Here is a 13,473-nt window from a genome sequence, read left to right as displayed (position 1 = left end):
AGTCTTTCTTCCAGGAAATGTTCATATATGGTCCTTCTCTACTCATCTTCCATGTCTCTGTCGAGAGCCCGGGAAGTAGACTTTGGGGGTCATTACAAGTATGCAAGTCCAGAATTAATGTTCTGGTAATTCCATTTACTAATGACAAATGAAGGAATTTGACAAATGTAACGGATCTCTTGAATAGAATGCTGGTCATCTGAAAAAACAAAACAAATGGGGTTCTGTTGGCAGAATAAAATCATAAGGTACAAAACATTCAGCTACTTTGAACCGATTCTTCATATAAACTTTTTTGCATGGCAACTATAAAAAGGATAAATTAGAAACCATATTCCTACACATCCAATCCCATTTTACGCATGAAACAACACACCAGGACACCCAAACAGGCACATGCACAAATCTGAAAATATCAGCGAAGCAACTTAAGCAGACTGTGATTTTGCTATTGTGATCATTTGGTAATGAAGAAACAGATAAAAGCTCAGAAATCATCAGTTACATTTACCAATGCTATATAAGACACCCACCACCATATTTCTACCCTCACACATGGCAAACATGCATTCATTGATGACATACCGTGTAGATACTGCATACCTTAACACCATATTGTAATCCCATTGTGCACATTGATGATATTGAAGATGCCATGTGGGATGTTATCTGTGGTATAGCGTGAGTAAAAGGCCCCACCTTTCAGCATTCTCCACTCCATTGGTTAAAACTGTGACCAGGAGTAATCAGGAGTTTGAAGGCCTCAGTAAAAAAGCCATTTATTGTCTACCTAGATCTTGAAGGATTATATCAACATCGTCACTCCATCGCTGATTCAAATTATCAAGTCTTCTTTGCTCCATGGATCTATCCCATACCACTTATTAAAAACTAGCTGTCCCCGGCCACGCGTTGCTGTGGCTCATTCTGGTTAAATAGAAAAGAAAGAAAAGCGAAAGCACGCATTTCTAATATGTTTAATTACACAATGCTTGTGGGTATACAATATTTTTTGTTGTTCCATTGTCTGTGCAGATATAGAGATTGTCTGGTTTGCCGACTGTAGAACACGCAACATATAATTGTCCATGTGAGAAACAATCCGTGTCTAGATCTAAACCGCACAAGTGTAAAGATTGGCCTTGAGCTTTTTTGATGGTGATTGCAAATGCAAGTTTGCATGAATTGAGCTGTTACGATTCCTGTGCCGAATGACGTAATTTGGAAACATGAGTTGTATTTCCTGATGTTAGATAGGAAATGCCATGATTCGGTGGTATATCTGGCAAACAAAGTTTCTAATGGCTCTGGCGGTTCCCCAAGTTGAGGCAGTTTAATATTTCTGGCGGCGCAACACATTCCTTTCGTTTCTCCATTAAATTTCAGAGCCTTGCAATAAGGACACACTTCAGTCATAGTGCCGTGAGAACATGCCGGCTCAAACTATAATCATCAGCTGGGTTGTACCGGAATGCAAGGCGATTGTAATCACGTGTTTGCTGAGCACGGTGTTGTGTTTGACACTGATCTGCTGTTTCTCGTTGATGTCTTTAGCCACTCACAGCCTGTCGCGTTCATTCTGTTGAGAACGAAGCAGATCTGAAGCCGCAGAACACGATTGCCGTGCTCGCAACTGTGCATACTGAAGTCTGGCTGCACGTATTTGAGGCATTCTAAATTGGAAACATTGAAGTTCAATCGTGAAATATTTAGTATAGTGTGTTGCTTTTACGTCCACCAGATGGCAATGTTTTTCTGAAAAAGCATGAAAATGTTTAGTGTAGTATGTGTTGCTTTTATGTCCAACAGATGGCACTGTTTTTCAGAAAAAGCATGTTTTTACCTGTCACAGGTGTGACATCTATGTATGGTAGGTATATAAAAACATGTGCGTATTCGAATGCAACGTTGTGTCAAAATTCCAAAGCAATCGGTGCAGAACTTTCAGAGATTTAAGATTTTGAACAAACAAATATTTACATTTTTATTTATATAGATGTAGAGCACTTCTGTACTGAAAGACAGAGTCTAGATTTAAAAATAGGTTATCAGGCTTCAGACCCTCAAGAATTGCAGTATCAACATTGAGCAACCAATATCAGATAGAAATTTAGGGAACAATGGACAATGGTAGTGCAGCCTCACTCATCCTGTTAGACCCTATCGGCAGCAGACTCTTCTCTCAAACACACCAACCTGCTAAGATGGCTTTAAGATGCAAGAGTTATCGAGTAGACATCCTTTTAATGAATTTCAGAATCAAACACCTCAATTGAACATCAGTTCAATCTTTGTGGTTCCAAAATTCATTTCATGATGACACAGTAGCTACTGCACTTTGACCCTGGCAGCATGTCATAACCCACCATCCACTTGGCCTCCCCTAAATATGACATGCTTATGTTGCACTAAAGCAATCATCAATGACTCATACCACTTGTCAGCCTTCCCTGTGTGATCTACAGCTGGGATTTGGTCCACAGTGTTAATGGTAGTAGCACAAGAATGTCACTAGACAAGCTCTTCTGTTAAACATCTGCAGCTGCACACCAAAAGCATGCAAGTCCAGAACTCACTGACTGAAAACAAACTCAATGGCTATGCCCCTTAACTCTCCCCCAACTCCAGGCCATCGGCTTCATGATTGATTGCAACCTCTCCTTCAAAACACATATGTTAAAGAAAATGTATGCAGTCTGGTAACAGCTCTGACTACTCTGCAATGTCAGGCTCTTCATCTCCAGCTCTAACTTTAGAACAGCTGTTCTTGTCTGGTGCACTCTTGCCTGAATGATGGCATAACCCTCCTGGCAGGTGTTCCAGCCGCAGCTTTTGCTGTTCTACAACTGTTCATTACTTAGCAGCCTACCTCATCATGTGACAAAGGGTATTTGACCAGATCTTCACCACAGCCAAATAACTTGACTGGTTACACTGCCACCCTTGCATCACCTTCATAACTGTCTGCATCACTGGTAAAGCTCTGATGCAGAAGAAACCAATATACCATCCAAAATAACTCATCATCTCAAGAAGCTAATTCAAGACCAGAAGGGACTACACATAGCTATTGAAATCCAAAAAGTCCAATATGGAGAAATCAAGAACGCAAGCATTCTCCTGATAGGCACCAACCTTCCGAAAGAGCTTACATGCAACCATCAGGATAGCTCCCTCTCTACTGCACTTCAGGCAGAAACTCTTCAAGGATCAAACAAACATCAAACAAAGCCTGTTACTGACCACCCCTTCCTCCACCTTCTACCACCCCACCCTCCTCTCCCATTCACTATGTGCACACATTCATCTGCTTTTAAATCACTTTGTTTCCTTCTAGCCAGGTTTGCACCATACAATACAAATCCACTTATACACATGTACCCCAAGAACTATGTAAATTGGTCTGTGCCTTCACTCACATCTAATTTGGAAACAAGGCAGAACATGGGACACTCTGAGCAATATGTAAACTCACACATAATAAACAAACTCTCACATATGAAAATCTACATCGAGGAAGAAGTTGTGAATCAATTTTTACTTTTCCTCCAATATTAGGATTTGATGAAGCAGATATTGCTTTCCTTGTCTCCTTTCTGAATTAGTCTGAGACCATTAATTCTTAATGAGCAACTTTCAATGCAAGTGGCTATGCATTTTCTTTAGGAAGCTGTCAATTATGTTTGGCGAAACCTTGTTCCTGGCTCTCTTTTATGTGATGTGTACTTCTTACTAACTCTCTACCTATCCACTGTGGACTAAGGTGATAAATCCTCATCCCGAAAACTGTCCCAGTACTGCATTAAGTCTCCCCAAAATGCAGAAGCATGCCAAGACCCACCCAGTGTCCACAAACAACCTCAGAAGCTCCATCTGGAAAGCAAAACAAAAACCCTGTGTTCTCTGCTAAGAAATATAGCAGTGGGGATTAAGCAAACTCTGAACCCTACTAAACCTCAATCTAGACCTGGATATTTTAAAAAAGCTCCTTGAGTCCATGGCACAATCCTTAGCATCTAGCTAAACATCCTAGCCAGTCTGTGGGTCATTAGGGTATGGGCGTTTATCACTTTGGGGTCCCTTTTTCCAAAGTTTAGGTTAAATGCTCCTAGAGTTCGTCTCCTGCCTCACACTCTGTCTCTGGAATGCGGGACCTAGAACATGTTCCAGAACCATGCTTGGCTTGGACAATATATGTATAGGACAAAGGGTCACTTTAGTATAGGAACATGGTCGCAGTGTCCAAGCTCTGAAAAGCATCCCCTTCATTTGCAGTCTGGGAACAGTCAATTTGCACCCCATACCAATTCCATGGCAGCTTAGGATACCATGCTTCTTTTACTTTCATATCCATGAACCTATTAGTGTGATTGTTGCTGTCATGTAACAGCACTCTACCAGCACAGCATTCTACCAGCACAATAGGTAGTTTGTGTGGTCATTAGTCCCATATGGAACCAGAAGATGTCAGCATCTCTCACAAGTGTCTTTAAACCATACAAGGGTATACAGATACCAGAACACACTACCTATTCCAATACACCAACTTTATTGAAGCAACCCTTGCACAGCCGTATATTGCACTGTGACAATTGTTAATAATCTTTACTTGCACTTTATTCTTTATTAAATACTTGTCATCAATGTTTTTATATGAACTGTACAGAGCTCTGTTGCTCCAGAGTTAGGTTGGCATAGTGATAATAATACTACTACTACTAATACCGTAATAATACAAGTCATAATACAAACATTACTACTACTAGTAATAATAATAATAATAATAATAATAATAATAATAATAATAATAATAAAAGCAAGTACATATTAAAGGGCAGTAAGGGCCAGGATAAAAACAGTTACTAACCTCCTGGAAAGCAAAACTATTATTGCATTATTCATCCAGAAATATTGAGATCATTCCTAATGAATCAAGTCTATGGTGTCTGACCTTCACAACAGTAGTGATTACCAGGGTAATACCACAGTACATATGTTACACACTTTTTGCCGACACTCCTACATATATGAATCTCCAATCACGTTTCTCACAAGCCTATTCCTAAGCTAGAGTGATATACATTTTTTGCACACAAGCCATCACGTGTTTCGACCTAGTGCCGGTCCTTATCAAGGCAGAGATTGATATATGTAGGCTTGTGGGCAAAAGGTGTCACATATGTACTGTGCTATTACCCTGGTACCTAGAAACATGCAATAAGGATATACGAATGCTGTATATAGGAATGATGGGATTTACAAACCATATATCATTTTAGATGACTATCCCGTCAATACTAAATTAATTTATAATTCTTGTGAATTAAACTAATAACGCTTATCATTAAAACCAAGACAAATAGATGTACCACTTTGATCTGCAGTCTCAATTATACTAATTATATCAGCGACTACAACTGTATGAGTCCCCATTGCTCGTAACATAGACATGCACATGGTGTAATGTGTATTATAGATCTGATATCAAAATAATCCGATTTTTCCGGTTGCTGTACTTACCACATGAGGCATTAATGTTACTGCCATACCCGTGTCTAAGTTTGAAAAGCTGGATGTAGACTCAATTGTTGGTTAGTTGGTTACCAAACATGTGCCTCTTAACTATTACATTTTCAAGCCAAAAATAGGAAAACATTTTATGTAAAAAAAACTCAAGATAAGTTGGAATAATGCAGAGACACAAGTTAAGTACATATAAAGTTGCAAATGACAGTCCTGACAGAAATATAGAGCCTTTGTTCTAAGCAGCATATTTCGATGGTGTGATGAGGATGCTGTGGGTACAATTGTCATAAAACTGAAAAGAGCACCAGTATGACCTGAGAGACATAGTATGGGCGTGTAGGAAAAAACGAAACATGTGTCTTTGTTTGGTTAATGGAACATATTGCAGTCATCTCAAGTAGCTGCTATTGGTCCTATGGGACGTATTGTAACACTAACTTTGCCTTGGTTCTGTCTTTACAGCACACAGCCGATCTTGTTTATAAAGTAGAAGAGAATATAGCTGAGAAGGAAGAAGCATTAAAGCAGAGCCAGTATGTATTTGGAGACTTTGTTGAAAGGCTGTGGGCATACCTGACGATTCAACAGCTTTTGGAGAAAGTGTAAGATGTTATATTTGCTATTTCTTTCCTTGATGGTAAACTCTCTCTGACTGTGTTCCACGGCACCATACAGGGCAAGCAGTTGACTATCAAAATAAGATGAATAGATTTAGTGTGTGGTTGTAAGAACGAAGACATTCTTCATTTGCTGAAGAGTCTAATTTTAGCCCGTCTTTTCATGTTGCTTTGTATTTATTGGGATTTATTACAGGCCACTTACAGACTTAACCGCACCAAGGTGCACCATGCTGTCTACTTATTAAGTGCCATATCTCAACTAAATAGCCAGTGCTTAATGGCTTTACGAAACTGCAAGAATTCATTTATTTCTCTAATGCGCTGATGAAGGGATTTCCAGAGTCTTGGGGCTGCTACAGAGAACCCACCATCATCTCTATGGACGAATTTAGACACATGAATGGCCAAAAAAGTCATATCTTTTGAGCACACAGTTCTCGTGATATAAAGGAGTCAATCCATGCAGGCATATGAAAGTTAATCAAAGAACCTTGCAAAGTATCATGTTCTTTATTGGCAGCCAATGTAAAGATCATAAAGGAGACAATGATTCTCAGTTTGGTGTAATTCAACTTTCGGGAGTTGTTTACAAAGATTGAGTTGAAGTAGTCTAACTTAGAATTTACTAAAGTGCTGACCACCTCTACAAAATGTTTATTGTCAATAGAAAGATCATGTTGTCAGTATATGCCAATAGTTTTTTTTTTTTTTTTACCTTATATACTCATTGCATTTGGATATGAAAGAGAATTGGAGGCGGGCAGAGTTTTGCATGCTAAGACACATTTCAATGTTGGGCCCATAGAGGATAACCTCTGTCTTGTTTTGTTTGAGCTGCAATGAGTGCAACCACCTTCATCTGCCTGTTCTAAGATTTCCTCTCAGGCAACGATTAAGGCTGTCTGTGTGCCATGTTTAAGCCAGGCTCCAGTTTGAAATATATTTAGTAATGAGTTTGATGCCACAAAAGATTGCAGCTGACATGAAGCACTTTGTTCTAGAATCTTTGCAACCCAAGGCAAGTCTGCGAGCGGAGGATAATTCTTCAAAATTAATGGATCTAAGGCAGATTTCTTCAATAATCGGGAAACAATAGATAACATCAACTAGGATGAAACAATACCTTCTATAGAGTCAGTGAAAATTATTGTGGTGAGGGCCGGAATCTTCAAGGCAACCTGTGGATTTTGGTTGTTTAATCTTCCCTCTTCTGATGAGACTAAGCAGAAGTCAAAGGGGATTTCCAGATACTAGGTACATCACTTTGTGTCTTCTGATAGATGGTATATTTGCTCCCAACTATCATACATGCTTTAATCCCTTCGTGAATATCACAAAATGTCGAAATAAAAATCTCATCTACAGCGGCACAATGATTACCCAAAATTGGAATGAATTGAGCGACCGCTACGGAATTCCCAAATAAATGTATCGTTTGAAATACTTTTCTTGGTGCATTTTCTGTCTTCATAATCTGTTCATTTAAGTTCATTCATTTAAGAGTTATTTTTCTTGCAAATCATATCTTTATGCTTTTTACAAATAGATTTAAAAGAGCACCATCTGTCCTCAGTGTGTAATTCATTTTAGAAACGTTCTGCCTTTAATAAGGTAATTTTAATTTCCATTAACTGTGGTGTAAACTATGGTGATAGATTGCAAAGGAGATAGTGTTTCACGTAAATGGTCAAGTTATACAAAAAGCTTGTTTGCATACTCCTGACATTGTAGATTAAGAGTGATGTTTATATGATCCAATTCTATTTTAAGACCAGAGGCGAGCCTTATGCTTATCTTTCTTTAATACCACTCTCTAACAGTCTTTCAAAACATTTCCACTTTTTTCTTTTCCCTATATAGCCAGGAAAAAACACTCCAAAACTACAATTTCCCACAAGTCATTCCTTTATGGTAGTTTTTCTGGAAAATTCTCAACCAATGGGAACGGGTGTGCTAATCTTACTCGACCTCTCTGCAGCCTTTGACTTGCTTGATCATGACCAGCTGCTACGGGGAAGCAGTTAACTGGATTCAATCATTCCTCTCCAACCGTATGTCCAAAATAAACAGGGGCAAAACCTTCTCCACCAAAGTGAGAATCAAGTGCGGAAGTGCCACAGGGCACCAGTTTGTCCCCTTTGCTTTTCAACTTATACCTCAGACCTTTGTGCTCTCTGCTAGAGGACGTTGGAATGTTTTTTTTACAAACTATGCTGAAAACACAGAGCTGGTTCTGGAGATGAGTGTGGACTAGCTTCAAGATTCAAATAATCTGACAAGCATCTATAACATCATTGAGTAATGGATGGGCAGGAACTGGGTGTACTTAAATAGTAGCAAAAAAGAGTCCTTAAAAAGCTTCGGCTCCTGGCACACCCGCGCAATGCTGAGCGTAGAATGTAAAAGTTTTAGACTTATGAACAGCATAATTATGGTCCAGGGCAATGTAAAAACTTTTGGCATCAATCTAGAATCATCCTTAAGTGTAAAGGCACATGTGAACCAGATCAGCCGAAGTTGTCAGTATTATCTTAGACTACTTAGCCACATGAGACCTCTTGTTAAAGAAAATAACTGTGCCACCATTGTACGTGCTATCAATCTATCAAGGATAGACTATGACAATGCTTTGCTGGCAAGGGCAAACGGCTCCTGCCTTGCCAGATTTCATTTAATACAGAACAATGCGGTGTACACATTTCTTTTAACTGTCTGCTTTGTCATATGTGTAGAAAATGAAATGTCATCATCGACTTCTTGCAAGCATTTGCTTTCTTAACTAGGATGTGTGTCCAAATCCTGTTCTCTTTTTGACTTTCTGTCCTTTTGGATAATGTTCTAAACTCCTGAAATAAGTGTGATTTTTAGTTAGAAGCTATTGCCTCATATACATACAAATGAATCCAGGTGGACCCCTGTGTGCCCATTCTTTCTACTTATCAGAAATTCATCTGGAGACCGTTTGACACCATAAGATCGCTTGGTCAAGCTGATTCCTGGTGTCAGCCTGGTCTAATTTGCTGAAAATGGCACCGGCCGTCATTAGCGTGATGACACCATCGACAAACTCCTGGAAAAGCTGCCCAACTCGCAGCTTAACCTTCACTCTGATTCTGTTGGTTGTCTCCACGACCATCAGTCTGGTTTTAAAGTTGCCAGAAGTACAGAAACTACTCTCCTGAACATCCATAAAGATCTGCTCTCCAACCTTGATTCTAATATCCCCTCTGTCCTCATCCTACATGATCTCTCTTCTGCCTTCGACATGGTCAACCATACCATCCTGCTCAACCGTCTCCGTGACAACCTGGGTATCACCGATTAGGCTCTGGCCTGGTTGGCCTCTTTCCTCTCCGATCGACCCTCCCAGGTAAAACTTGGGTCCTTCCTTTCATCTATCACCCTTTCTACCAGTGGTGTTCCCCTGGGGTCCAACCACTCACCCTGGCTTTTCAACCAATACCTAGCAACTCTCGCCCACCGCATTGCTATTTTCTGCTCCAATTTTCAGTGCTATGCTGATGACACTCAATTCATTTTCAGGCTTCCCTCGGCCACCTCTTCTCCTTCTCTCATCTCTGATTACCTATCTGCCATTCAGGATTGCTGCCAATGATCTCTGCCTGAATGCCAGCAAGACAGAGATCCTCCTCATCGGCACACCTTCACCCTCCTTTCCTATCACGCTTTGGCTGGCCTCTCTTGGCCCTCCACCTACCACCACATGTGAGGCTAAGAACCTTGGGGTCATCTTAGACTCCACGCTTTCCTTCTCTGCCCACATTTCTGATGTCTCTAAAAGTCAAAAGTCCTACTGCACCTCCTCAGAGGTACTTTGCCTTTCCTCTCCTTCCCCCAAAAGCTCACTGTCTCTCAAGCCCTGGTTATAGGTTGGATTATGGCAACAGCCTCTTTCTAAATCTACCTGCTTCTACTCTCCCTCAAGCCCTGGGATCGTATATCTCCAGCCCTGAAATCTCTCCTCTGGCTGCAAGGATTACATTCAAATCCCTTTGCATTGTCCAAAAGAATTTCTGGGGCCTGGGTACAAAATACCTTCAGCTGTTCCTCTATAACTACCTTCCCTGCCAAGCACTTTGCTCCTCTACCTCTAACTCCCTCAGGGTCAGTCGTTTTTCAAAGAAACAAACTTGGGGTAGATCTCTGTCATCGGCTGGTGCCTCCCTCTGGAACAGCCTCTCTGACACTGAGGGTCTCGAGGTGCATCCGTTTCTGGATGCACCTCAAGACCTTCCTCTTTGCTTCTGCCTTTGCTCCTCCTCTCCACTGCTGATATGTTTTTATCTTGGCATTGTGCACTTGGTTACCCTCTGACTTTCGAGCCCAAGTACCTGCTCACCCTGCCACCCACCTACACCGACTCTTGGCAATCCCTTGCACTGCGGTATGTATCTGTAACCCTATAGCCCCCCCTTCCTTCTGCACTTATCAGACATACCCTGTCTGTTGCCTTAAACCTAGCACTTGCCACTCTCTGGCAGCACTACCACTGTTTGTTGCTTTTTATTATTTATTTATGTATTATTTATTTGTATTCCTTTGCTCAGCACTTTCCAGTTCTCCAACCATGCACTTTCCCCTTTACCTCTCCCATATGGTTGCGCATTCTCAATGTCACTGGGCCTAGTAAGATCGTTGTTTTGTTCTCCCTTGTTCCCCTCCCTTGCCTCGTCGTGCTCTGAAGCACTTGTGTATGAGCGCGATACAAATAAAATATCAATATCAATAACATGGGAAAGTCCCAGAATCTTTCTGAAAAATATATCAAATCATTGCAAGGTACAGAAATGTTGTAACCCACGTGTAAAACCCTGTATTTGTGGCTATTGATACATGGATACGCTAGATATATGGAAATAAAGTATGTGGAAAAAATGTGAACTATTGTTAAGCACTTTTTTTATACTAGAAAAAAATACATGCTACATATTATTCTACACATTCTTTACCTCTGGTACGTGGTCGTAACCATACGTCTGTAAAAGTGAATTATTTGTTAGAATGATTGTATTCAAAGACAGGATGGAAACCTATGCATTGTATGCTAATATATGACAGATGTATGCATTACAAGCATTAAAAAAGTGAACCATTCTCTCAGATAGAAGATCAGTACCCCCAGAAATGTACATTATAGACACAGATTAAAAAAAAAAAAATTGGGAAACAAATAAATTGTGATTTATTGTCAATAAGCTGTACAGTACAAACTTGGACTATTTGCAATTGTGAGATTTCAGTTCTATCAATGCATTGTATTCTTCACAAGCAAATGTAAATACAACATTCAAAATTGGCGCCGGAATGCCATGACGTGACGACATCGATGGCGTCATCGCAATAATGCCGGCCAGTGACAGTTTCAACAAATTAGACCGGGCTGACACCATGGATATGCTTGACCAAGCCACCCGCTGGTGTCAGACGGTCTACAGATGAATTTCTGGTAACTGGAACAAATGAGTAGACAGGGGGCCGACATGGATTAAGTTGTATGTATATGAGGAAACAGCTGTTATCAAAATATCTTACACTTATTTCAGGAGTTCAGAACATTATCCAAGAGGACAGAAAGTCAGAAAGAGAACAGTATTTGAACACGTAACCTAGTTAAGAAAGCAACAGTCGATGATGACATAACATTTTATGAACATATGACAAAGCAGACAGGTAAAAAGAATGTGTACACATTTGTTTTCTAAAATTTATTTCATTTTACAAGATTCTGCATACCATAGATATGGAGTTTAGTGACAGTAATGGTTTGTTCATTTTTTAGAATTGGGTTCCTGAAGATGGTCTGAAGACTGAAATGCATTGGACACCAGTGAACGTCCTGTGTTTCTGAAAATAAAGACCTTTTTGAATTTCATGCTGATGTCATGAGAAATGTATTTAAGAAAAGATCTTGAATGATTGTAATGAAAACACTCTGAAATAAGGAGAAATATCAGAAATATAATGTGTTAATCTACACACTGGGTCTTTTCAACTTCCTGGGCTTTCCAACCTAGGACCCTTTATCCTACTAGTATTTCCATACCTCATAGTGCATGTGAGACAAGTTGGCCACAGGACCGCACATTCTATTCAAATCCACTACAAATGTATTTTATTTACTGAGAAGAAGACCTACCTCACAATGGGTTTCAAGAAGGTTCTAGTTCAAGCAGATTCTCAAGGGGTCAAGCCCATTTAGGATCAGGGGAAGAAAATGGCTTCAAAGAGGTCACACTCTTCTACTCCCCTGGGCAGTAAAGAAGGGGTAGAAAGAAGGCCCCAGGAGGCGGTTGACACCTTCGATAAGCGGCAGATGGCCTTCCCATGGGTGAAAAACACAGAGATACAGACACATCCATAGATGATGATGCTGTGGATGATGATGCGGAGGATGACGGGTAGGATGTCTCCTTAGATACAAAGAGGGCAGAAGACGCAGGGATAGATCCCAGCATGTTGGGTACAAGAGGCCTTAGATGACCTGTCAGGCGTGATTTAGCCAGCTTGTATTCGGCATCCAAGGTCTACAGACTGGATGCCCTCTCCCTGGAAGGCGTTATATATGGCACAGAAGATAAGGAAGCCATTTGAGAAGGAAACCAGATTTCGAATGAGGGTCTAATGTCCTAGGCCTGATCTGCTGGGCAAGGTGGCAGAGACCCCAGATGTATACCCAAAGATGACTACGTTCATAGCAAAGTGGGCAAATGTAATGGTATTAATATGCCATGGAAAGGATACCAGGAAAAGGTGCTGGATCTGTTTTGTCCCATCACAAAGATAATGAACCTCGCAGAGAGGGCAATCAACACTGGAGACCCAGTAGACCCACACATTCTGGTGAACTGGGCTCGGAGGGCAGAAAGTTAGGACATCTGTCTTTGTATGAGGCAGGTGAAGTCCTGAACGGCTTGCTTTTTGTTGGGGATTTCGCCAGAGAAGTGAACACTTTTGTGGACACCTACACGGTGCTCGAGAAGGCACAGACTTTGGGCAAGACGATCTTTCCTGGTAAATTTCATTTCAGGGACTGATAGATACATGGGTCGATCTACTGGGTCGATCTAATGTTTACCTCAATTCCCAGAGAACATCTCAGAGGCCTCAGGCCCAATATTGGGGAACCTGGCAGCAAGACACCTTATTCCTGAGCAGAGCCAGAGGATAGAGAGGGCACAAAGGTAGAGGCACATACAGAAACCAGAGCAGCTCATTAGGTGAGACAAGAGATTGCGCAAAACTCATCGGTAGGTGGAAGAACAGCATTTTTTATGAGCTATTGGCACATACTGTCCAGCGATACATG

General features: G+C 40.7%; 1 protein-coding gene across 6 annotated transcripts in view; it reads left to right on the top strand.

Moving 5' to 3' along the window:
* The window catches only part of LOC138566370 (inter-alpha-trypsin inhibitor heavy chain H4-like), a 1,003,937-nt gene that overhangs the window by 348,809 nt on the left and 641,655 nt on the right, over positions 1-13,473 (top strand). For all 6 annotated transcript variants that reach the window (XR_011301923.1, XM_069643539.1, XM_069643537.1 and 3 more), the window contains exon 12: positions 5,989-6,128. Coding sequence is in view for 5 of the 6 variants with exons in the window: in XM_069643539.1 (XP_069499640.1) it covers positions 5,989-6,128 (140 nt within the window). In the remaining variant the exon portion in view is untranslated. The remainder of the gene's footprint in view (positions 1-5,988; positions 6,129-13,473) is intronic.

Source organism: Ambystoma mexicanum, chromosome 2p (assembly GCF_040938575.1).
Source record: "Ambystoma mexicanum isolate Mex_15411 chromosome 2p, UKY_AmexF1_1, whole genome shotgun sequence".
Taxonomy (NCBI): domain Eukaryota; kingdom Metazoa; phylum Chordata; class Amphibia; order Caudata; family Ambystomatidae; genus Ambystoma; species Ambystoma mexicanum.
The sequence above is the reverse complement of the archived record's forward strand: the minus strand, read 5'-3'. Positions and strand labels throughout refer to the sequence as shown.